Raw genomic sequence first — 27,350 nt, 5'->3', positions numbered from 1 at the left:
TTAGTTTCCTGATAAGTGTAGATAGGTAAATGGAGTAATGAGTCAGCTCAGGCATTGCCTGAAGAAACAAAAAGAAAATCTTCAATGCCCCTGTGCAAATTGAGGACACTAACAATAGGAGTCTTTAGAAAGTAAAAGCCGATTTGGGGGGAATCAGTTAATACTTTTTTTAATGGAAGTTCACATGGAATTAAAATTTGGGTAACCTGCAAGCCACAACTCCTGGGTCTCTAAATGCCAGTGTAATGATTGTTGATTTCAGTTTGTGTTAGTCCTGCCTAGTCCCTTTCGGAGTTTCAGTTTCAGCTAATGAAAATCAAGCCCATTATGGTAAACGTTGGAAGCAAGTACATTAATAGTGGCATTGATATTAATTCAGATTGTAAACAATTCAGAACTGTTACCAGTACATGCCATATTTTGCCATCTTATCTGCTGCTTTCATAGGACTATTCCTTTCACAGCTTTTTAAAATACAGAACACTGACTGCCACACCGTTTTCTGCGTTGGTAAACAAAACTATCTGCAAATTCTATTGTGCTCCCCACATCAACCCTTTACACCTTTTTTGTGTGTAGCTGCAAACACTTTTCAAGCCAGCAAAGCCACCTACATTCATTGCAACGCAGTTCTTGCGTTTTACTTTAAAAAAAGTTTAGCAAGGGGGAGATGCGGGGAAGAATGTAATGTAAGAGGTAGAAAGAAAATTAGCTTATTTATACAGTAACACGTGTGTTAAAGCAATGCCTCCTTTCCTTGGCTATACACTGCCGCATTTTCTCTCTCACACACGTATATACACACACTCTCTTTAACTGTGCTTTGTCAGAATTAATGAGAAAAGTTCCCTTGCCCTAGGGGTAATTAGTGTCCTTGGAGTTAAATAAGCTAATACTTAGACACCTCTGGCACAGGCAATTATGTTTGTGTATTGAATAATTGATTCAAAGAGGGGGGGAAGGGGCTGCTAATCAGATCTGAGCATAATGAATTGATTTAATTAACAGGGGAATCTGAGGGTCCCTGGGAAATGTGTCCATTTATTCAGCAGCAAGAGAGAGTGCAAAGCACATAAATTGAGAGGGGAGAGAGAGGCAGGCAGCAAGTGCTTTTGCGTTCAGCGATAGGCTTGCATTTTTCCTCCCCCTACCTCTGAATATAATTTTAGATTTAGAGTGAAATAAAGAGACAAGCACTTTGGAAGCCTGGAAAGCTCTGCAGTAGCGACAGCAAAAGAGGGGGGTTATGAGCTATCACCTGCAATTTCATTAAAACAAAATTTTTGACTGTGCTCGTTGGGAAGGCGCTGGAGAACCGGCCCTCGATTTTGCCTCCCTTAGCCTTTTAAAATTATTATTATTTCTGAACTGGCATTTGAGTTGGAGGGGAGAGAAGGGGCAGATTGCTTTTGCACTAGCAAAGCTCTTCAGTGCTGCTGCTGCATGTAATTCTAGCTCGGTGCAATCTAGGTTAAAAGTCGTGCAACTGTAGCTAGCTAGGGGGAGAAAAACAGGGAGGACGATCCGGGTGCATTTTTCGCTCGGCAGCGCTTTGCAAACACTCTCCGGTCCCCCGTCCCTTTCCCTTCCCTGGAGCGAAGGAGCAGAGGCAGCGGCTGGAGGGAGAGAGGACGCCAGAGACTGAGCGGCGGACGCAGCTGCTGCCTGCGCCCCCCGGGACAATGGTGCTGGACAAGGAGGACGGTAGGTAGGAAGCCGAGATCACGCCAGAGCGCGCTCGCCCGGCGCCTGTCCTCTCCCGTGGCTGCGGCCGGATAGGCAGCGCGAGCTGCAGGAGGAGGGAGACAGCTGCTGTGTGTGTGTGTGTGTGGGGAGCAGGGGCATTTCTGCAAGTGCATGTCACCGTTACTGTACAAATCGGAGCCTGCTGGCTCGTGTGTGTATGGAGGGGTGTCTAAGGGAGGGCTTGGATGACTGCCTCGCTAAACTCCATCGCATTTGTCGGATATTTACTTCCCCCAACTCTCCTTTAATAAGAACCGGTTTCTTCCCCACTCACGTTATTTTTTGCTCTTATTAGCAAACGGAATGTTCTCGTCACTAGATTTTTCGGGCCTGGATTAGGTTTCCTGCCTCTCTAAATCCATTAGTTTTCAGTATTTTCTATTCTCCCAGCCTGTCCACTGTCTGTTATCTCCTATTGTCGTGTTTACCCTCTTGTCTATTCCTCCCTCCCCTCCCCAGCTCCCTCCCCCTTTACGGCTCTAAACCTGTTATTAATGACTAAGAGCTCACAGCTTTGCTAAACTGCTTCACAAAGGCGCCTTGGCTTATTGTGGAGAAGGATTTACTTTTTAAATGAGGCTGGGAAGGAAAGGGGGTGTGTGTATGTGGAAATGAGAGCTGACTGCATGCAAGTTTAGATCAACCATGTGCTTATTGTCAAGACTTGCTAGAGATTCATTTGGACTCACTTGGGAGCAGGGAGGGAGGCAGGGTTGGAGGTAGGATTTACAGGCTGTGTAAGCTAATTTAAAGGGAAACGAATTCTTGCGTGTAAACTATTAAGAAGTGCTGAGGAGAAAAGAGAGACTGGTGGTAACTCTCCAGAATAGCCTCCTGCATCCCGACGAAGCATAGACAGCGAGAAATAAGGTGCTGTTGGAAGTGGTTTTTGTAATTTGGAGCCTGGCAAATGGAGAGGGACCTCTATCATCCACTAGTCTGCAGTCTTAGCTGTCAAATTTGGCAGTCCAGAGTTATTTGCTGCAGAGTGCTGGGGTAATGGTTTTTGCTGAGCTGAAAACAATCCTTACAGGCTTGATGTAACAACACACTTACAAACTCTCTTGCTAGGCTTATCCTACTGAGGTATTTGAATCCCCCACCCCAATCTTTACAAAGCACCAGTGAGTACTGAAAGCATGATCACCTGCTGTTATGAATGGCAATTGCTTCTTCCAGTGTTCCCCGTAAGAGTTCATCATATTGACTTTTTTATTCTTTTAAAATCATTCTATTCTAGTGTCATTTTCTCCATAATTGAAAAGACTGTTTAATTGTCAGTATGATTGCCTGTCAGAAACGAACGTATATATGCTTGGACACCACTGATTCTGGCAGTATTTTGCTGTCCTTTTTCTGTACAGCTGTGTTTTCAAATAGTGGCCTCTGCCTTAGGGATGAGCACATAGGTGGCTACTGGGTCAAGGCGAGGGTAATCTTGTACGCTCTTCATTGGCATAGGCAACGCCTGGGGAAGAAGTCCATGCAGCTCAGAAAATGGTCCTTTCCTCCAAGTCCTTATTGGGGAAAACTGCAGTAACACAACATTGATATTTTTAATTGATCTCCTTCATCTATTGATACCACTTTCCCACCCTTTCATCTCCCACCAAGCTATGCCAGTAATCTTATGTACGGGAATAGGAGTGTTACAGAGATAACTGTCTTTTGAGGACACAGACAAGGGAATATGCTGTTGGTCATCATGATCAAAGTCCTCTTGCCAGTTCAGAACTGCATGACATCTTGGTGCATATAACTGTGTCACTGGCCATGAGGTCAGGTGAAATTAGCTTGTCACTATCATGCCAGCTTCAGTTACATTGCAAACTGCAAAACCTCACTTTGGTAGTGTTGCAGTGAATGCTATATGTTATGTGCCTATATAAATTACCATAAAACTTCTCTGGTGGATGTGGGGGGGGTTAATTTGGAAGGGTGACTACTAGAATAAGAGACAGTGGGAAGTGTCCTTTCCCTCTCAATTTTGGAGTATCTGCCTCTGCAAGGTGAGAGCCTGCTTGACACACACCTTAATGGAATCAGTTGGGGAATGAGGAAAAATCATATGCCTGCTTGTGTGCTCCACCTGTGTGGGAGGGGGTCAAATCTCTAACAGCTAGAAGGTTAAATGCACACTGGGGCTCAGAAGGGTGTGCGGGGAGGGAGCTGAATGCCAAATTAAATTGCGGACTTAGAGGCCTTTATAGTATTCTAGTTTGTCAGAGTCCTCTGAAGTAAACTGATGCAGTGTTAGTAATGGGGTGTGTAAAAGTCAAGTGTGTGTGGGGGGGAAGTAAAGGGGAGAGAACTTGATCTAAATGTTAAGTAAAAGGTATGAAATGTTCAGAAAAAAGAAAAATAAACCTCTCTTTCATCTGTTCCTCCACACACCATGATACATGGGGCTAACTAATAGTCAGTACAGTTAAGCAAGGTTAATTCTTTTCTGGTAGTGCTTATGTGCGATAGGGTTTATATTTCCATCAGATTTCATTTTTGTGGGTAAGCTACAATGGGCGATGCCTGAAACTTAAGTTGTTACAGTGCAAATTTTGTTTTACTAGAGGTAATAAGGTTGCCTTTTTACTTTCAGCATGAAAGTCCTCCAGTAATAATAATTAAACTACGCAACGTCTTAATCTCCCTTAACTTTTTGCCAAAGGGTGCCTACCAACTCATATCTGTTTAAATCTGATTCACGGGTTAACAGCAGGATGCTACCTCTGCTGCAGAAGTAAGGGAAGCAGGTGAGCTGTGAGGAAAGACTGAGATCTAAAGAGGGTTTGCTAATGGAGGTATTTGGGTTCTTTCAAGTATTGCAGACGGACTCGTTAAACATAAGGAGCTCAGGGCTGGAATGATGGTGATGTAAGGAAGTGAAACTAGAACCATTGATTATCCAGACAGTTCTCAACAGCCCTCATTCCAGGAGCTCTCCTGAACGGCGATATAAAAGGAAATACTGGGGATGGTGGTGAAAGTAAGGAGGAAATCAGAATGAGATGTACTTAAAAAGAAGAATAGTAAGAAATCCCTGATGTGGCGATCAGAGTAACAAACTGGAGTAATGTCTGTGAATCTTCAAAACTGTTGATAGTGTAGTTATGCTAGAGGAGAAATTATGCCTGTTAAGTGTCAGAGGAATTAGGGACAGAAGGCAAGATTAAGAGAGGAAACTATTTTATGAGGAGGTTATTTTATGCTTTCCTTTCTCTTTCTGCCTGACTTGGATGGAGCTCCAGTTGCCTGATCAGGTGTGAATGTTAAAAAGGATGCTGGATCTGCACAGGTTATAAATGGACTAAAATGGAGGCGATCACTAGCTATACCAGTTGCTTGTCTTAAAAGACCTTGTTAGTGAAAATGGGTCTGTTCTATTAATGCAAGCAGGTCTCCTTCTGCGGACAGGTCTGTTCTTTGTTTTCGTTTTGTTTAGGATTTTTAGAAGGTTAAAAAACAAAGTTGCAGATCACAGATACCCAATTCACTTTTTTCTTTCTTTGTAGGGTCATTTTTAATCTTAAAAAGCTAGCTCTTCTGCATAAGAAGGCACTGTGATAGTTCAATGAATGCTGCATGCATCCATGTGGGAAATCAGGAATTGTTTAAGTCCCTCATTCCTCCAGCAGTCTTGGGGCATTGCAGAGAGCTCACATCCTCTTAGACAGAAGTTGCATCCCTGAGAGCTAGTTGTCCAGCCGTATTGTTGTTTTGGAGGATGTTGCTCACCCAGCCTCAGAGTATGTGTTGCAATGAAGGCTTCAGGGCAGTATGCAAGCCTTAGGGTGACACCGTCACCATCACACAGGGTCTAATAATCAGTTTGCTGCCTAGTAAGTGGAAAGCTGCCTTGATGCAAACGCTTCTTGGTGTCAATATGGGCAACAGAAAAACAATACTACTTTCCTTAGGGCTCTGCAAATATCATTGTGAGTAAAGGGGGAGAGTACACAAAAATTGTCGGGTTCCTGACTTGAGGTATTGCGGCACTATGTCAAGTTATGTCTGTAAGGTAGTATCGGTTCATATGTTTGAAGTGACACAATATAACCTGACTGATAGAATACAGTGTAATACTAGGAAATATTTAAAAATGAAAACTTATGCAAGTATTTTTCCAAAATGAATCTTCAGAGCTGAAGTTAAACAACATCATTCTGAGCCAGAATCTGTAGACTTGCACCTGTGCAATTCTGGTGTGTTAGGCACAGCCGAATTTGGCCCTCTAGGTCTCTTTCGTTTTGACTTGCACAAACAAACTAACCCAGTGTCCAATACGATAATTACATAGCTCAGGATTATTATAGATATTCCTCAAATCTATAATTACTGCTAATGCTTTGACAGTGGAGAGCAGAACTTCTTCTAAAAAGAAGATCCATCAGTAAGCAGATCTCAAATATCATGACCAGTTCCAATGATTGGTTTAATTGTAGCTGATTGCGTTAAATTACTAGTAAAGTGTTTTAAGGGTTATAGGAGATGTGTGTGTGTGTGTGTGTGTGTGTATATATATCTTTTACTGGTGTCTGAAATAAGTGAGTGTGTGAGGAATGTTTAATGCAAGAATTATTAGTTTGCAATAGGGAAGCCAAGTGACTGGATGTGTAGAAGTAATGCAGGAATAAAGTGGATACTGGTACAGCGCTACATGCTAATGCATAATATTTTGACAGCTACATAATCAGTCTGTAGGTATATTTACCAAAAAAAAGGGCAACAGTAATACATAGCAGCTATTTAATGTAGACAAGAAGCTTAAACATCATGTAATTACCAAAATAACTACTTTAAATATACTCTTTACAAAGATGGAAAAAAGTATTGCCCCAAAACAGAAGCTTTGGGGTAGAAAAAAAGTGTCAAGTAAGGTGGTGTGATCCAAAAACCACTGGAATATGTTTTCTAATAAAGGTTAGCAATACATTGGAGGAAATATTACAGTATTTACCTATGCTAGATTAAGAGAAAAGTAGGAATTTCTAGTTAAACATTTTTTGAACAAACGCTAGCAAGCAATAGTTACCACATCTTTGGCCTGCAGTCCCCTTCCTTTTTAATTTACAGTAGCTAAAATAAATGATCACTTAGCTGTTGCACTCTAAAATACAATTTCAATCCTTGCAAACTATATTAGGAGAAGAATAGAAGTTTTCAGTACTGGATGAAAATGATTCTATGCAAAGTGATATATTTAACATCAAATATGTTTAAGGACTGTTAGGATTAAGTATTGAAAATGAAGGGGGAAGGAAAAAGCCATTTGAGCTGAGGATAAGGATTCTAATTAAAAATAGGTATTAAGGATATATAACTTGAGCCTGCTATCATGTTTTAAAAGAGTACCGTTGTATCAGTTGTAAAGGGGAGGGAGAAATATCATTAAAATAAGAATAAAATGTTTTCTGGGATTAAAAAAAACCCCATGTCTGAATTTGTAGATCAGGCTTGGTATTCTTGTTTGATACGATTGAAGACAATGGGCTGCTTGTGAGAGCAAGGCCTACTCATCTGAGGAAGATGGAAGATTGCCCTTCCCCAAGCGTGTTGGTTTATATTCCAGTGTTAGTAGAATTAACTGCAACAACCTCTCTGATCAAATGGGCAAAGATTAATATTGCACTCAATTTGTAGAAATTGTTGTACTATTTGAAATGTTGCATGAAGTACTGAAATTCACAAAGTGTATTTTAGAAATTTCCTAAGTGTGCATGGAAAAACAAAGTCAAAATGAGCTTTGAGAAGTGTTACATCAAGCTCTAAACTGTGACACATCTGCGAAATAGAGTTAATAATGGAAGAAGGCAGTGTGGCAGGCTATGGTCTTAGAACCTATGCAGGGAATTTTAGGTTTTAGTAGGGAAAGGGAGAGTCTCTAACCCATTAGAAGCTACAGGACAGTTTCAAATGACACTTCAAGTTTTAAATGAGCAAAGCAGGGAAGACGGGAGGGAATGCTTTGGAGACAGATCTCTATCTAGAGAGAGGCAAAAGTAAAACACAGTTGTGTAAGATGCAGTACATAAAGATAAATATTGAAAGAGTATATTGTGTGTGAAAATTGATGGGTGATAACGAACAGCATGAAAAAGAGGCAAAGTTAGTAATGTTTGAAACACTAAAGATACTCAGTAGCTAGTAAAACTAAATGTACAGATACTGTACTGCAGGTGGTGCTGCTGAGCTAGAAAGGCTTAAATTCACCATTAAATCCTGACAGAAGAGCAAGAGGGGGTCTCTGGGAAATGCGTGTGTTTATTGAGGAGCAAGTGGGCAAAGCGCATCAATTGAGAGACAGAGGCAGCAGTAGCTGGTCTTAGATGTATTCCCATCTCTCTGAATATAATTTGAGATTTTAGATTAATCTTAAATCCAAGGGAAAACACTTTGTAAGGGTTGAAAGCTGTGTAGTTGCAACAGCCAGGGTTATGAGCTATCAAATGCAATTACATTAACACAGATTATACTGTGCAAATTGAGCCATTTAGAAGGTGAGAACCAAAGAAACAGCTCCAATCCCTCTTTTTTCCTAAATTGCAGTTTTAGTTCCTTGCAATTCTGAGGTACAAAAGTAGGTGAGACTGCTTTTGTATCTGCAAAGTGCTTCATTTCTGAATGTAATTCTAACTGAGTCTAGGTTAAAAGCTGGACAACTGGGTAATTAGAGCTCACTGGCTGCTAAAGGACGATCAGCTGTGCTGTGGCTCATCTGTGTTCCCAGAGACTAGTTCTCTTCTTCCCTGAGTGAAGGCTGCTGGAGACACAGCATCTGCACCGGGACTCCTCTTGATCCCTGAGATGATGGTGCTGGACAAGGAGGACGGTAGGTGGGCTAAGATTCCTTAAGCTTGTACACAGTGTATGCCGTATGGGGTTACATGTAAGTAAATGGCTCTGACCACTACGTACAGTGTGCATGTTTGGGTGTTCTGCCTTCACTCTTTGATTTTTTTTTTTTTTTCCCCTGTGCCAATAACAGGGGAAATTCACTCTTTATCTTAGTTTTCCCCTGACTTTGCTGACAAGTCAGCTAGCCCAGAAGTGTTTACTTCAGGCTCTGTTTGCTGAAGGATATGTGGCTTAAACAGTTTATTTTTTGGATTTTTCTTCCCAGCAAATGATAACATGACTCTATTTTGCCCATCTTAGCTTGTTTATTTTAGTAGCTTTTATTTTTGCATCTAATTTTGAGGCTTCCTTTCCCACATCTTTTTTAAATTTACATGTTTAATATATCTTACTGCTCTTTTTTTATAGCTATAAACATAATGACAATAAGCTAATAGGCCTGCTAAACTGGTCTGGCAAAGAATCATTGGTTTATTGTGAGAATTTATTCTCTAAATGGAAGAGGTGGTGCTACTGTAGGAAGGTAACTTAATGAATGAAGCTGAAGGAGAGAGTGACTGTTTTTAAGTTTGGGTGCTGGCGTGTGCTTCTATTATGTTTAAAGCTAGCTGTCCTTATGAAGGAAGGAGCAGTGCAGCAATCTAGGGAAGAGTCAAAGATTACGCTGAGGCACTGTTACCTAGTAGTTAAAGCATGAGACTAGGAGTCAGGGAACCTGTGTCTTCCTCATGTGAATGCCATTTGCCCTTGGGCGAGCAACTTAACTGCTCTCTCACAGGTAGTTTCTAGGATGAATATGGTAAGTCTGACCACAAGTTTTTTTCTGATGAGAAAACAAACGTTGCTTTGTGACCTGTGTGAAAAACATTTTAGGGGTGCTACCGTAATGTTAATGGCAAAGCTAAATATTGGGGATTGCCATTTTCTTTTAAAAAGGCTATTCTGACCTTTAGATAGATGTGAACACTCGTTCTTTTATATTCATTTTCTAAATGGATAACTTGATTGTGCTGTGTCCGCCAGTATATGCTGCTGTGTCCGCCAGTATATGCTGCTGGATAGTATGGATTCTGGTAGCTTTTAGCATATCCGTGCATGTGAAAAGATCTGTAACAACTGAAAAGTTAGACACTGGTGTCATGTAGAGGCAGAATGGAGGTACTGAATTTCCATGGATTTATAGACTGGAGAAAAATTTGGAAGGATGTTTAGTATGCCTGGAACCCTGTGAATTTAAACGTTTTGACACCCAATAATAGCAATATTGCTATATTAGATGTCTCAGTTCTTAGCAAAAGAATTGTTTTCCCCTGTCAAAATTGATGCTAATCACATAACACTAATATACTTAAAACTAAGTAATTCAAATACCAGGCTGAAAGGGGAGAATTTACTCCTATGCTGTCTTCTAGTATTAAAATGAATTTTGTGTAGTGGGAAATACTTGGAATAGGAAGAGCCTGGATATTAAAAAGTAACCCACATCTGGTGGTTTCTAACCAGTAGGTTTCATAATTGCTACATTGAGGTTTTCCAGCATTTAAAAAACCATAAGAATTCTGCTCAAATATTATATCAGACATGTAGCTTTGCTTATAGTGGACTCTTTTCAGGTATCTGGAGGACCATCATCAGTAGATATAATATATTTTACACGATCAGTGCGCTCCAACTTATTTGCAAGTTCAGAGAATCTTAGTCTAGTTTTATGGAGTGGCACGTACATTGCCTAACCTTGGATTGACCTGCAGGTTGTGGTGAATAAAATTTGGATAGATTTTTTTTTCCCACCTAGACTTTTCCTCTTTATTTAAAATAAATAAATAAATAAATCGACTCTCTTATTGCCATTCTCCTCAGTTCTATGAAATTCATAAAGTCTTAACTCTGAATTGACAGTCATGGTGTCTTATTTACAAATTTCATGTCTGGAATGCATAACCAGTCTTACCAATACGGTAGCAGTCAGTTTGGCTTCCTGAAATTTCCAAATAACCTGACCTAGAAGATAGAAATTTCGATTTCTATTGAGTTGTCTGATTGGTTTCCATGTCGACTTATTAGAGCTTAGAAAATGAAGTAGATAAGAAGCATCTGTTACAAATCTTCTCCAGCAACTTTGCAGATGACTCTACGGTGGCTAAAAGAAATATTAAGTGGTTGCATATTGCTTATGCTGAAAAAACAAATGAGGTCTCTGGATTTCAAAGGCTCTGAAGAAGCTCAGCTCTCAAAGGTGTTCTGTTGCTTTTTTGGCTGTGTAAGTTGAATCTAGTGAGTTTATTTTATTAGAAGCATAAGGCTACTCTGTAATCTTCCTCTGAATAAGACATATTTGGCTGGCTGACCTTATTTCCTATTGGGTCACAAGTTGTGTACTGCTTTTTTTAAACAAAAACCGTTTCTCTCACATTTTAAAATCCTCCTTTGCAGTTCATGCTTGCACTCAGAATTATTATCTGATGATGGAACAATATGAACAGAGCAGAACAGCCAAAATTAAATTCTTCAGTTTGAGGAAGTGCTGCTACCTGCGTAAAAGCAAAAATGCATCATGTAGAGATCACATTTTCAAGTGTAATGCGTGAATAACACTCAAAGCAAAACAAAAATTCAGTGTTTGTAATAGCAATTAGGAAAATATTGCTGCTTATTCCAGCTGTAATCTTTGCTAACAGTGAAGTGCAGCCTAGTTAGTAGTATGTATGGCATGAAGCACACTAATAGAAATCATAATTCTTTTATTACAAAAAATGCAACTTTTTTTTTCACCTAACTTGTGCTGTTAACTACTCAGTGTCTTAGACCCAGCTTATTGAACAACTTGTTACTGCCCTCTTCACATGTAGGAAGGCACTGATTAGAATGTGTTTATATCTCAAAGCTGGTACGGCCAACAGTGCATACAAACATGGATCTTGCGAGTTAAAAATAGAACCTGAATCAATTAAATGTGGCAAAAGAATAGGTAATATGAATACCAGGTGGGAGAGTTCCAGCAAATGTTATGGGCATCTTGGATGAAGACTTGATATTTAGAGGGTGACCCCAAAATATGGGTACCAAGGACGGACATGGGTGTGAGTTTGCAAAAACAAGCTGCACATCAGTATGAAGTATTTAGGGAAATGAATATTGGAGGAAATGAATATCTGAAACAAGATCAGCTGCTCTAGTGGTAAACAATGGAGACTTCTGAAAAAGGAGGGAATATTGAGGCACCAGGAAAAAAAAAAACAAGCTGATTGGAAGATGGTTGGAATAATTTAACTTGGAGAGAACCAGTGTATGCTCCAGGGCTGCAGTCTTCTATACGGTTAATCCATGCCTTTCTGAAAGGTTGTTTAGCAAATGGATTTGTATTAACTGATTTGATGTGAGTTGAAAGAGCAGGTAATAATCAAACACTTGCCTGCATTGGGCTGTGGGGGAAGGAGTAATACGGGGAGAATTAACCTTAAAATACAGGACTTAATGAAATAGGGCCACAAAACGGCATTTCTCTCATCTGTATTTAATAGCAGGAGGTTCTCACTTATCCACTTAAAAGTATCACTTATGCAACATGGTAAATGAAGGCAAAGCCACTTGGAGAAAAAGGAAGAAGGACTAGATCTAGATAAAGATGGGTTAAATACCATCAATGTTGATTGCTAGGTGGTTATAAAGTGTGAATAAAAGCGATGGGTCCAAACAGAATCCTGTGTCATGGTAAGTCAGGAGAACAAAGATATTTTTTCCCATCTTCCAACCACAAACCCAGTGACAAGAATGATCAGCGAGATACGACTCCAGCCATAAGATCAGGGTCCGTGCATTCGTCTTATAAATGAATGTTAGATGCCACGTGCAAATCTAGCAAATCAAGATGGGACATTTTACTCAATATATAGAACCATTTACAAGATCATTATAGACCTCTAATAAGGTAGTTATAGAATGAACACAAGCCTAAACATGAAATAGTGCTACCTCTGGAAGAAAAAATATCCAGTGGCTGTTTGTCAGAATTTGGGGCGGGGCTGTGTGTGTGATTTTTTTTTAAATCAACAGATATTATAGATGTTTGTTCATAAACATTTTTTAGTTTTTCAGTTCTACAAAATTATGGGGGGTGTCACAGTTATACAGCAATTATTGAATGGCAGCAGATACTGATTTCAAAAAACTTAAAATTTTATAAACATTAAAACACAAATTGTCAACAGCACGTCAAAACATACAAATATCTTGAAATCGTACTGAGTTCATTTTTTCTTACTTTGCCTATCTGTCATCTTGGGGTATTATCAAATGGAAATATTTTTTCAGTAGTATTTGTTTGTATGGTGAAATCAACATTTACCAGTAAAAATATAATCTTTCCAAGACCACGTGTACATTGCTGATTTTAAAAAAGGAAATGGCAAATTGATCAGAGACGTGCTGCAGAGCGAAACGAGGAGTAATGGAGAAAATAGATGACACCTGGCAAGGGCAGAGTGTCATTTTCTTCTAACACTGAATATGGAACTTTATTAGAAATCAGGAAAACTATTTTATTCTGAAAGCTGTTTCTTTTTCCCTCTGCTTTTGCTGAGAACATTCTCCAAGACCTGTCAGGCTTCCTGCACGGTCCTCCTAGAAGTCACCTTATTCAAAGAATGAAAAACTTCTGTTGCTGGGAACTGGTTATATAACCCAACCGATTAAGGAAATGTATATAGTTGGAGCCAATCATGCAACCTACTGCATAAGTGTAATTGCTGCGGATTCTGTTTAGAGTCACAAAAGGGAAATGTTTGAGATTGTACCTGGTACAGGAAGTGTGAAATTGGTGGTATAGCTGGAAGTGGAAGCTCAGAAAGAAAAGGTTGAGAACCTCTACCCTAAAGCTTAGCTGCTTCAAATCTTGTGGGAATGCGCATTTAGAGCAGTCATTCCTGGGGTACTTGACTTAAAAGATGACTCTAAAATATTATCCCTATCTCTTCAATATTGCCAAAGGGGTCAGGCTGAACATTTTAGATGAGTTCTTAGTTGAATGAAACTGGTTTTGCCCATCCCTAAAGGAAATGCGGAAGTTAACATTTCTAATAGCAGTGAGTTGTATTTTATGGAGATCTATACACTGTGTTGTACAATCAAGGTAGTTTTGTAGTCTGCAGGGATATGGTATTGAGGCTGGACTCCTTCTTTAAAGCCTCAATGTTTTTAAGTTCCAATGTGCTGCCGCTATGTTGCAGTTGTCTTCTAGGCATATTACATGTTTAAAACAATTAGGAAACACTTTTTTCAACTTTTGGAGGTGGGTTTGGGAGGGAGGGATAAAAGAAGAGACTGAATCATGGAAATTATTTAGGTTTAATTTTGGATTTAAATGCAATAAGAAGGCTGCTCAACAGTTAGTAAGATTAAAATCTGTTGCGCTGCCTGTGGGTTGGTGTTCAATTTGAATGTGGTATTCATGAAAGCTGTGTATTTTATCTGTTTGCTGTAGCATCTCTAAGAGTCATCAAAGTATAGAATCTTCACCAAAAAAAAGTCCTTGTACGAACAGTGCATTATTAATAAAGTAATCCATTAGATTTGGTGATAAAGGGTCACAGCACAGTCTGAAACATCTGTTTTTAAATGATTAAGAAGTTATCATGGTTGGAGGATTAATTGATTCCACTTGGGAGGCTTTTTTTAGGTTTTTGGAGTTCACCTTTAGAAACACATTTCACTGTTTGAATAGGAAACAGACATTTACAAAGTTTTTTTGTTTAACCTAGGTCAAATAATTAAGCTTATAACAACATTAGGCTTTCATCAGAAGTAACTGAACATCTGCGAAAGGAAAATATGCTGGCAGCACCAGTGTTAAGTGCATCTTTAAACCATTTTATCTTAGGTTAAGAATATGAACGTTCATGGCAAACAAAATATTTGAAATCCATCCAAATCATAGTAATGGTATCAAAAAACATTAAGCATGGTATTCTAAGAATAGAATATACATTGCAGATATTGCTAACTGCTGAAGTGTAAAACACTAATGGGGCTATGTGTTTTTAAAATTGTGCTGAATTGTCCTAGTTTAGAGTAGAGTATTGTGAAGTTTTAAACAGTATAAAAATCACTGCCCGCAACTCCAGTAATGTGGGTGAACTGTCCACAGAGAGTGACTTTTTCAGTGACTGTAGCACTTATTCTCCAATAATTTTGGGGGCGCGTAGAGAGACTTATCTATTTTTTATCTTATTTATTATTAGATTAGCATATTTCAGCCTGTAGATGGTTTGTGAACAATCCACAGCAGCTATTTTGATAGTTCTCCGCTGTGTGGGTTATTTTCCTGTTCCCTGACAGGATGACCACCCCTCTCCCAAGGCAATAGAGTTTTCCAGATTGTTTGTTGCCTACTGCGTCACAAATAGATGGTATGGTCTTTGGGGCAGAGACTGTCTGTCTTTTTGTTCTGTTTGTACAGCATCTAGCACAGTGAAGTTCTGGGCCATGGCCAGGGCTCTGACACACTGATTTTGTTTGTTTTGTTTTGCTAGAACATTTGTAGCAGAAGGAAGTTGTCTGCTTATGTAAATATATTTATTATTATTAATTGTATTATCTCAGAGTGGGCATCAAAGAGGATCACAGGTAGTGGTGAATGAATTTACATTTTTTGTTTAAATGACCATTTGTATATTTTCTACTGCAGTGTTCAAAATTTTGCACTCACTGATCAAATTCCCACATATGTGTTTACAAAACTAGGGGAATACTTGGTTGATACAACTACTGGTTTTAACAGTTCTACTCTTTTTTTCTAAAAGAAACATCTAGGGTTATTCATGAGTGAAGAGAACTTGAACCAAAACTAAACAATAAAAAACTCCCTCACTAATATAAACGTATATTTGGGTCAAGGCCAGAGATGCTGCTAGGTGGTTCATTATGGATATGAGATAGAAATGTATTCCAGAGGACTGTATTTCTAATAAATAAAAAAGCATAATGAGACTGTAACTGGGAAGGAAGACAAAAGCAGCCATGCTTTAAATTGTTAATGATGGTGCCAGTGGCTGCTGCTTTACCACAGCTGTTTAAATTGATCTGCTAGTGAAAATGTTTTGTTTTGGCACTTTCCCTTCACGTGCAACCCTTTCAAAGGGACGCCTGGAAGCTTTTCAAAGGAGAATTGTGATCTTTTCCTAAATGGGGTTTAGAGCACCAGAGTTCCAATATTTTGGATTATTTAAACATACAAGTGTGTGTTCTCTTTTTTGTAATACTTTTGACAGGCACACAGTTGTTTTCCCTTCATTCCTTCCTCTCCCCCCCTTTACAAATTATTAATGCCTTATTCTAAAGGGTATTTCTTTGGCTTCAGCATCACCCTGCTATCCAGTCTCTCCTTTTTCTGACACTATCATACTTTATAAGAAAAGCAAAATAGTACTGCTTAAACCTGAGAAATAAAGGACTACCAGTAATTTCTATCAAGTGCCTCGTTAGAGATTGTACTGTAAAATGTGTGCCTTTATATTATTTTATGTATTTTTTGCCCAGACCCCCTTGTGCTAGGTGGTGCACAAACGTAGAACAAAAAGATGTTTGAGGTTTACCAGTTTATTTCTAGATTTGGGTCTACCTTTTAGCTGATTAATCCAATTCAACATCTTTTCATATTTAGACCATGCATTCGCCTTCAGAAGTGACGAGTAGTCTCCAGATGATCAAATCCCGCTAACAAGTTGAGATGAATGTATTGCTTTTATTTATTTTTACCAGTGTATTGTCTGAAGTAGTTTCGAGAAGCTAGCCCACTCAGGACTATTTTATCCACTGCCTACAAAATTACAGTCCCCACCTCAAGGAACTTACTCTGTGCACAAAACTATTTGGAAACACACATAAAGATTGCTGTGTGGGCCTGTGATGGCATTGTAGATATTGAAGCCACTTACTAGATGTCTCCATGGATAGGCTGGGTCTGATGTGCTTTAGGTGATCTTGGCAACTCAGTTTCTGCCTAATGTTTATACCTGAGGATATTTAACATTCTTCTGAATCCATAATATATTCATTTTTATTCTCCTTTGTGGAAAATGACTTCTGTAGGTACCCTGCTATGGATATGAAAGGCTGTACTAGACATCTCAAACCCTTTGACCTGTCTGCAGAGACTAGAGCTCTGTTTTTGGAAGGACTCCTTTATATCTGTTTTTACTCCATGCCCTTCCATTCATTTGCCTATACAAAGCAATAAAGGGTAAAACTAAAGTAACATAAATTGGTCTGTCTTCCTGAATCCATGTCTCACTAATGTACCCAGATTAACTCAACTGTAAATTGTCTCCTTTGGATGTCGTGTCTTGCTAAAAGTTTCCTATATGATTCATGATTTGGATTGCTTTTAACAGCTATTGGCTAAGCAATATGGTAAATGTACAAGGTGATGCAATTGGCATTAGTGAGAGGATGCACAGGAGCATGTAATGCAGTCAATACTACATTAACTACTGATGCCCAATTACAGAAACTGGAAGAGTGGCTTTTAGGAGCATTAGGACTTGCAGAAGAGCTGAGATCACCTGCCGCTCCTTGCCTAAAAGCTTCACCCTTTATGCGCTGGGATCAAAGCAAACATTCAGTTGCTGCTTTATCATGTTTAGTAACGAAGGTGGGTTTTTTCCAAAGAAGTGTCACACTGATGCTTTTAACGCATGTAAATTCAAATTTCCATATTTCAAGATTCTCTTTCCATCTCCCGAGACAAGATTTTATTTGAATAAAAACTCTCTAACCACCTCTGTACTTACTGGTTCTGTTTTTCTACATCCTACTACTTTAGCCATTTTCGTTTAAAGAAACACTTTAAGTGCAGTTTAGAGTGTCCTATTTCAGTGAGTCAGACAGAATAGGACTCTTTTTTTTTTTCCTCCCAGTCTCCTGTCCTTTCTCTAATCTGTACATGATTGAGACCTCAGCTGGCTTACGCGCTAGAAAAATGTTCTAAAATACAGCCAGACACTCTATAAAACAGGATATTTGAGTGTGACCTCTTAGCAGTCCATATTCCAATTAAGCATATATTGTTTCCACCACTGCTTTTGAAACCCAGTTGCAATAGTTCGAATGATTATAGGGGCACATTATGGTTTAAATGCCATGTGCACTTCTTCTATACTAAGGTTAGTATTGCTGCAGTTTGTTTTAAAATGAGCAGTGTTACTGCTGTATCACAGTATTAGCAAGCCTCAGAGTTCTTCTTGACTTTGAGACAGGATTGTGGGAGGGAAAGCTGTAAGGACACTTCAATATTTTACTATAAAAGAACCTACTAGGTGCCTTACCACTCTTTTTTTCCATTGATTCTCATCTTCCAGTTAGGATACTTCGCATATCCCTAGTGCTTTTCTTCTTCAAAACACTTTAAGAATATTAAATAATTCCTCCAATATGCTATGTGTTAGACCCATTTTACAGTTGTAAAACCAGGCCGTACCGAGGTTTGGTGACTTGCCGAAGCCCAGAGAAAGGGAGTTGGATTTACAAATGCTACTAGAGTGCCTGTGCTAACTTGTTCCTAACTTGGGTGGTCTGATCTCGCTTTGCACCGCCCTTGTCTCCCCTGCTCAGTTGAGTGTGGGTTGCTCAGACAGCATCTCTGGCGTTGGTTGGGGAGAGTGCAGGCTTTTGACCCGATACTCTTGTGAGCTGAACAGAGGTGGGAAGTGGGAGCAGTGCTGGCTGCACTCTCTCACTCACTGGCCAGATGCCACTCCATGCCACCCCCAGTGGCACTCAATGAAAGAGTGGAAGAACCTTACTAGCCCAGGCAGGAAAGGAATAACCACTGTCACAACACTCATGGGATCTGGTGAGGGTCGTGCAGCTTCATGCTGACTGCCCCTTTCTCTGGTCTGACTGCTGAGTAGCATCTGAAGGTGCTCCTCAGTTTGCTTTCTGTGGCCTAATAGGATATGTCGACACTGTATTCTAAACCCGGGCTTACAGTTGCTGGACCTAGGTCTCGCTGCCATGATAATGAGTCCATACTGCACTATGCAAACCTTTCGGCTTGGCTTTGCGGCCCAAATTGTGTCCGCACTGCAAAATTACAGGGCTCGGCCCTGAATTGCAGAGGAACTCTGTCTCTGACCCACTCCCTAGGACCCGGTCCTGTGGGCTTGCTGACCTGAGTCAGGCTGGTTTGTGTATAGATGGAAGGGGAGGTTAGGCTCAAACCTGAGTCAGTACCTCAGCTTAGTGTGCAGTGTAGACATATCCATAGACGTTAGATCCAACTGATGATAAAAGCCCTCCTTTCAGCAAAGAGAAAAATCTCTGCCAGCACATTGTTCTTTTTGCCACAGTTGGGGTGCAACACTCTAACATGCTGGTTCTTGCTTTTGCAGACAGAAGAACTGTTATGACCATCTTAGAAAGCCATGGGGAATCCTAAGGCAGCTCCCCCAAATCATTTTGTTTGTAGATAGGGGGCCTAAAAGTTCTTGACCATTAGTGCCTTAGTTATCAAAGTAAAACTATCACAAGGTCACAATCAGCATAGCCCCTGCCTTGTTTAATGCCTCTGCATATTCAGCTAGCTGGAAGAGTTTGTTCTGCTAAAAGAGCAAGGAGGAAAAAGCATTGCTGTTTTTAAGAGGATTGTCGCTTTCAGTTCCTGATCAATGCTCTTTTGAACAGCTGATGGGGAGGGAGCAGAAGGTAACCCGCTGGCTTGCCACCTTTTAAGTACATTAGTGCAAGGAGTACAAGCATTGGAGACATGAGGGAACTTAACTGAACTTTGCATTTAGCTTGGCCTCAATGTGTAGTACAGACTAGTATCCTACCCTTAATGCATTTTCCTGCACTGGTACAAACTGTGGTTTAAGTCTCTACATGTCCAGTAGGGCAAGTCAAAACATCCTTGAGTAACTTTTTCTTGAGTTGGTGTTTTCTCTGATTTATTCTTCATAGAGAACAGATGTGTAACCTTCCCTATGCAAAACTAAAATCAATAATAGTCTCGTTGTCCTTGAGATTACTAGAACACTTAGGGTATGTTGTACTCCTCTGAGCTTTGGAGTCCTGGGAATCAAAGGGCTGGAATTTACAGAGGTTAAGTTAAACAAGCACTAACTTTTGTTTCCTTATCTCTCTCTAATTTGGATTAAGCAAAAATGTAACAACCGCCTTTAAAAATGGGTAAAAACAATTCATTGGCTAGCCTGTTCAGTTTTTTAAACTTGCACTGTTTAAGTGGGCTGCTCAGTGAAACTTGTACATTCATGAAATAGCTGATTGGAAAGCAATATTTCAGATAAATACAAGCCAGCGATCTATCAGCAGTTGTAATAAAAGCTGGGCTTCAGGCTGTGATTTTATTTTGAAATAATAAGAATTGCTTTATTCGTTTTACTTGTTACCATGGTAATTCTGTCGTGTAGCAGTGTTATATTGATTTAGAAAGTGGACAGTAATATTTCTTTTGTGTTGTTCTGTTTCTAGGGGTTGATTTCTAATTTCCACTTGGAGATTACTTTTCTTAAGTCCCTTCCCCTTTTTTTTTCTCTAGCAGTGTAATTTTCCTCTCTCACTGCTATTTTCTGAGCTTATTGGTTTGCTCTTATTTTAAATTAAACTTGCTGGTTTCAAATATTGAAATGACGTCTTTGTCTGTGTCTGCACTTTGGTTTAGCAAAATATTACAGTCTGCTGTTTTATGCTTAATAATTTAACGGAGGCTTTATGTCTGCCATCAGTGGTTGTTGGTAACTAATGCCTAAACCAGCGCAAAGCTTAAACCTCTGACATTTTAATATTGTGTAATGGTGCTTCCACCTTGCATGTGTTTTCTTTTTTTAAAAGAAAAATCTGCAGTGTACATAGGAGTATTCTTACCAATTAAATTCTGAGGAGATTTATATACATTTACAACTGGAACTAGCTGTGGCTATGCTGGGGTTCCATAGTAGCTAAGATACCCATCTGCTTTGTGTTTTGAAAACCCATTTACTATTTCTCAACCATCCCCCTTTAATCAAATACCTAAGACAGTTTTTGAAAGCTAAACTTTATTTTTAACAGTAATCTGCAATTATGTATAATATAGTAAATGGCAAGCTCTGAAAATCACTAATAGAAACAGGTGCAGCCCTATAAGTATATCTTAATAATAAATATTTTATCTATCGAGCTGAGTATGGGTCTGTTTCTTCTTTTAAGAGATGACCTCTTAGAGCTGAGCTGCTTCTCCTTTTGGAGTTTCAGGTTGTCATCTCTTGCAAGAGGAGTAGACCCTCAGCTTGGGAATGAGGGGATGAGGAAATGAACATCTACTATCTCATTTTAAGATACACGTGTTTAAAACTTAAGTCTAACTGTGTATTCTGTTTTAGTCTTTAACTTATTAACAGTTTCACTTTGTGCTTAAAAAGCAGTTTTCCCACCCTTGCTACTGAAAGGTAAAGTTCTTCCTCACGTCTGAAAAGTTTCCATTAAAGGGTTTTGAAGGGCAAATAACTGGGCAGACCAGGACATAATTTGCTTTGTGGCTCTTAATTTTTATCCTTCTCACAAGACTGAGAAACAATCCTAAGAGTGCTGACTGGTTTAGCTGTTCTAATGGGGGAATTTATGCCACAACATACGAGGCTCTGTCAGTGTTTCCATATAAAACTCCTCGCTTCATGAAAATTCACTTGGGATAGAAAGTCTGCACATAAGCTTCTTGCTTGAGGATACCTTTTCCTTTCGTATTTAATTTTGCTAATCCCTTCATTTGGCCCTTTTGAACTCTTTGAAAAATAAAAAGGGAGGCAGAACAGGAGAAAAATAACTTTTTTTTGATTCTTTCTAAATGACAGTTAGTAAAATTTACTTGATAACTGAATTACACTACAGTAGTATTGCAAACTATTTCTGTAGGCCTGAACTCCTATTTATAGTAGTCCAAGTGTTACAATGCATAAGCAGCCATCTTTCACAGAAAACTTCACAGCCTTTTGGCAGTAACTTGCTGTGCAAGTGTTGCCTGCAGTGGTCTATTTAGGGTCAGTGATCCACAACCTCTAAAGCCTTCAAGTAGGTCTTGACCCTTGAGGTTATAATGGCCCTTGGAGCCATTATGAACCATCCAGTGATGTCTGTTACACATTAGTCTATAACAGTTCCAGACAAAATAACTGATTTTTTTAAAGTTTGTAATTCTAGCTCTCCACAGCAGATTGCAATGGCTTTGAATGCTAAAATGAAATTTTAAAGTAATGCAGCAAGTGACTGTTTAATGTTAGTGCCTAATAGGCTAAGACTTGGGTTTCAACTCACTAACACTCTTCTTCTTTCCTTCCCTGCTTCGTCCCCTGTTCCTTAACATTTTCCTTTCCCCAAGCCCAGTTTATAATGCATCTGTTAACAGAACTGGTCTACTCTGCCCTCTCCTGCTGAATTTGCAATGATGTGATAAAATGGTATCTGACATCACAGGTCGCTACAAGGAGTAAGGTCTGTTGATCTTGAAATATCTCACGTGCTTTTCACAAATGTGCTTGAACTGATTATAGGCACCATTTTTAATGTGCACACAATTTTGCATGACACATTACATGTTGGAGTGAGCCATCCAGGTGAAGGGTCTAGATGACATGAAAGGCATTTTACAACGTACATTTCTATAAGCCTGATCTATTTTAGGGGATATAATCCTGCCTGCAAATATCTGAGTCAAGGTTTGAGGTTGCCACCACCTGCTTTAAAATGTAATTTCCTTCCACAGTTCATTCCATTATGACTGTATAATACATCTTCTGGGATTGAGTAATTGGCTAGCTCAAAAGTAGTTTTTGTTTCCACTAGAGAGATGTTTACAAACTGATGTTGTAGTATCCCTTTAAGACCCACTGAGAATCTGATTAAAGGCCTGAGGATCTTCTGCAAAGATTGCATGCTCCTGGTTGACATGAAAGGGTCAGCACGCTGTCACAGTTTCAGCTATTAAGAATTAACTTAACACTAATTCAAACGCTACTGTGTATGTACAGCGTTCATTGGACTGCTGTCGGATGGCAGTAAGTAACTTTATACCATAGCGTGTCTGAACTCCATTTAGTTTCATTGAAAAGCTGAATGAATATGGTCACTCATGACCGGTATCAGAAATATGCATTAAATAGTTCAGGTGCGGTGGAAGGGAAACATAATCAATATGACCTCATGCACACGTAGACTGCAGAAAACATTACCATTGACTGGTGCAGCTGCTCTTCAGCAGGTCTGGGTCCAAAGTTTACCTAACATGGGTGGTTTTTACTTCTAGGTTTGAATGTGAGTGATGATAGTGCTAGACACTAGCTCCAGGGAAGAACTAGTTCAGGTGTAGTGGGTACTACCCAAAATAACCATTGCCCTTTTAGCGACTGATGATGGTAAAAGCCCTAAACTTTTAGTGTAGGCAAACCTGCTGCCTTGAACATTACTCAAACTTCAAACTCCAGTAGTCATCCACTTACAATTAGCACATGAGTTACGGTGGATTATAATGTTATCCTGCCTGAGGCTTTGGGGCTTGCTGTGCCATGTTTCCATTTACTGTTGTTTAAATAACCTTAAAACAAGCACTGCCATATGGAGCGCTCTGGTCTCCTGATTGCATTCATACTTCCATTGGGGTCGACTGCGCCGCTGTCGGACCTGAAGAACTCTCATGCTGCCAGTGTTTGCACCAAAGCTTCAGCTACATGGCAGGAAAAGTTGAAGTTCCACAAGAAAGAGAGAAAAAAATTGGCTAAGCTAAGATTAAATATGCTCCTGAGGGAACACTTCTTCCTGTATTTCCTTTTACATTCCTGCTGAGCCCAGAGTCTTGTGCTTTAACTGTTTGAAGAAAGCAGGAAAAATGCACTAGCACCAAAATACCGGTGGTGACTCTGAGGGTCTTGCTAATAGGCCAGTTCATCTTTATGGTAAGTGTGGTTGCACCAACAGTAAATCTAGACCAGAATTTCAAAGCAAAGCTGAGATTTGAAAAAATTTTTTTTTACTAGATATTACAGGGGTCTTTAACAGTGTATTGCCTTAACACCTAGGCACGATCTGCCTTGAGGATTTATAGGTGTCTGTCCTCTTGGTATCCAAGTGCTGCCCAACAGAGAGCAGTGGACAAATTTAAACTCTGCGTGTTTTATGCATTTAAGTTAACTTAGCGTTTGAGTTCCCTCCTCCATTTCAACACACTGGGAAGATTCCTAAAGGGAATGAGGGGAGGACGGGAAGGAAAAAATTGTGGGCTGAGACCTTAGGCCAGACTAAAGCCCAAGACAGGTTTTTTTAATGACCATTATAGCAACCCCTGCTTTGGAGTAGGAGGTGTTGGAAATGCTGACAAGCTCTGAATTAGAGCAACCAGAGAGGCAATGCTATAACATACTACACAGCTTAAATTGTGCCAAATATGATTCTGTTCCCTTTGAACAGAGTTACCATGCAGCACGCAGAAGATTCTTGTGCCAAGGCAATGCACATGGGTCCACCACATCCAGAGCTATGAACCACATGTGGCCCATGCTAAGGAGCATAACTGACTCATGCAGCACTCTGAGCAACTTCAAGAGAGCACAAACTGTGTGTGGATTAGGCAGAGAGGAGGGAAATGCGAATGAGTCTAAAAATCTACTGATGGCAATGAGTGTTGAGTCAGACCGAGCAGTTCATTCTGAAGTTCACTTCCCCTCTACCTACAGAGCTTGAAAGATATATACTTTACACTTACTAGTCCTCAGAGTAGTAGGTTCTCTTTCCACCTCTTTCCCCGGGGAAGAAAAATATCTGTCTTGCCATGCTCATAGGAATTTACAGGAATAAAACAATTGTATATTTTTATTGTAACATGCTGACAATCAATTTTCCGTGTAATAAATAGAACTCCAATTCTGCCCCTTGTGCCTGACATGTGGTCTGTGTTTATCGTATCTAATGATACAGTATAATAAACTGCAATGTCATGAACAATTTATGCCAACTCTGTCACTCTTGTCATCTTTATAGTCTCATTTCAATTTTGTGCTTCCTTTCATCCTGTCTCTCTTGCTTGGAATGCCCTGCCCTTGTTCCAGATTTCCATGCCAGCTCCAAAGGCTCATTCAGGTCCCTAGCAATGACTTAGTTGTTTGCCCATGAGGAAGAAGCTCAACATTTTGGTTTAAATAATAATAAAAACTTTATTATTAATTATTAAATCTGTCCTCAAGGTTTCTCAAGTATCAGAGGGGTAGCCGTGTTAGTCTGGATCTGTAAAAGCAGCAGAGAATCCTGTGGTACCTTGTAGACTAACAGACGTTTTGGAGTGTGAGCTTTCGTGGGAATACCCACTTCTAGCGCAGGTAGTGAAATTTCCAGGGTAGTATATTATGCTACAACAAGCTAGAAATAACGAGGGTGTTCAATCAGGGAGGATGGGGCCACTGTTCTAGCAGTAGAGGTCTGAAACCAAGGGAGGATGAAAACTGGTTCTGTATTGGCAAGCCATTCACAGCTTGTGTTTAGTCCAGAGCTGGATGGCAAATTTGCAGATGAACTGAAGCTCAGCAGTTCTCTTTGAAGTCTGGGCCTGAAGTTTATTTTGCTGCAGGCATGCCACCTTAAGGTCTGCTATAGTGTGGCCAGGGAGATTGAAGTGCTCTTCCTACAGTTTGAGTATTGCCATTCCTGATATCTATTTGTGGTCCTGATTGATCCTTTTCCATATGACTGTCCAGTTTGGCCAACATGTACATAGCAGAGGGGCATTGCTGGCATATGAATGCATTATTACATGGTGGATGTGCAGTGAATGAACTAGTGATGGTATAGCTGATCTGGTTAGGTCCTGTATGCTTGGTGTAGATATGTGGGCAGAGTTGGCATCGAGGTTTGTTGCATGGATTGGTTCCTGAGGTAGAGTTACTATGGTACGGTGTGCAGTTGCTGGTGAGAATACGTTTCAGGTTGGCAGGTTGTCTGTGGGCAAGGATTGGCCTGCCACCCAAGACCTGTGACAGTTTCTCAGTGCATCCTGTGTGTTGGTCCCCTTCCCCACCCCCAAGATTGGAAATTCCAGACAAGGCCATCCTCATTGTAAGTCACTTTACTGGTGCCTAATAAATGAAAATGCACAGTTCTCAGACTTTGCTTGTTTTAAGTTTCTATCAGCTCTTCAGAAGCTGACTTGCTTAATAGATAATATTGCTCTGATATTTGCTCTTGTATTAGTTCACAGCTAGAGTGGTTTAGAATAACATCTCTTTTTTTTTCCATTTAAAAGTACATGTTCATACACTTAAAATGTAATCATCTAACTTTGTTCAAACTGAGCTTGTTTTATAGATCTTATTGTGACTTAAACAAACCAAGACAGTACATGAACTTACCGTACGAGTTTGTATTGGAACTGATAAACTTAGATACCATAGTAAGTCATAAGCACAAAGGGGAGAGTTAAGGTTGAAAACTCAACCTTAAAGTTGCATTTTGTGATTTTGAGCACTTGAGACAACTTAGTGTCAGAATGAATTTATTATGAAAGGTTGAAGAAATGTCGTCATTTAACATTCACTTTGAACAAAAGAGCAGCCTTGATAGTGTCTGTACTCACTTCACCCTGTCCATGCTCAATTCACTGTTTTTGTTCTGTATTACAAGGAGCATTCTTCCCAGTGTAGCAATATGTTTAGCAAAATTTTTGTAGCTATTGGAAAAAATGTTTTGATTAAATGAAAATCCAGGATATTTTTTTTGTTCTTGGAAAGACATTACTTGGACTTTATATGGCAAAAACAGGGTCTATGGTCATTCAGTTATTTTGTATCTCTTTAGCACCTAGAGGTCCGAACTAAGATTGGGGCCCTAATGTGTATGTACAGCACCTAGCACACCACAGATACCCCCTTTCCCAAAAACTTAAAATTTAAATGAAGATTTACAAGGTTGGAGGAGAAACAACTGAGCATAGAACCCTAGTTTCCTGAGTCCCAGGCCAGTGCCCTGTTCACTGGATCACAGTGCTTCTGAACTATTAAGTTCAAGTGATTCTCATATTGGTACTAGTACAAATCTACGTGGATGTTCACATCCAATCGGTTTTGAATTGGTTTTGAGAGCCCGCGATAAATTGTATGACTCTGACCAGGCTTTCATTTGAAAATATGACCAGTGTTTTTTCTTGGTTACGGAATTTGGCCATGCTCTACTGTGTGTTCCGTTGTACAATGTTTTCCTAGCGCACAGATGATGGAGGATGATCTGGGTTGCCAAGGAGCTCTAATCATGGACCAGGATCCCATTGGGCTAGGCATTTTACAAACACAAAGGGAAAAAAATGCTCCCTACCACAATGACTGCCCATGTAAGGACACCATGAGCACCAAATGAAATCTGCATTGTGCTGGATGCTCTGTTAACAATGATACTTCAAAGTGCAACTCAGAGATGTGTAATGTAGTGGAGAAGTATCATTGAAAATGAGAATGTAATGTAAACATAACTCTAACTGGGATGGTGCTTATAAAGGTGGTTCTGCTGTACCCTCTTTTCCTACAGTTACCAGCTGAAAAAAGGGAAGCGAATTGGGCCTGGTCTACACTACGCCGTTAAATCGATTTTAACAGCGTTAAATTGATTTAACGCTGCACCCGTCCACACTACAGTGCTCTTTAAATCGATTTCTGTACTCCTCCCCAACAAGAGGAGTAACACTAAAATCAATATTACTATATCAGAATAGTGTTAGTGTGGACAGAAATCGA

The 27,350-nt window shown here is 39.7% G+C and overlaps 1 protein-coding gene across 2 annotated transcripts in view; it reads left to right on the top strand.

Moving 5' to 3' along the window:
• Positions 1–1,094: 1,094 nt before the first annotated feature.
• The window catches only part of LMO1 (LIM domain only 1), an 85,297-nt gene continuing 59,041 nt past the window's right edge, over positions 1,095–27,350 (top strand). The window contains exon 1 of one of the 2 annotated variants that reach the window (XM_075064593.1): positions 1,095–1,704. In XM_075064593.1, the coding sequence (XP_074920694.1) occupies positions 1,683–1,704 (22 nt within the window). In that variant the 5' untranslated portion in view covers positions 1,095–1,682. Of the gene's footprint in view, positions 1,705–8,029; positions 8,573–27,350 lie in introns of those variants that run through there. The other variant, XM_075064592.1, reaches the window with a different exon arrangement.

This window comes from Chelonoidis abingdonii, chromosome 4, assembly GCF_003597395.2.
Source record: "Chelonoidis abingdonii isolate Lonesome George chromosome 4, CheloAbing_2.0, whole genome shotgun sequence".
NCBI lineage: Eukaryota > Metazoa > Chordata > Testudines > Testudinidae > Chelonoidis > Chelonoidis abingdonii.
The sequence above is the reverse complement of the archived record's forward strand: the minus strand, read 5'-3'. Positions and strand labels throughout refer to the sequence as shown.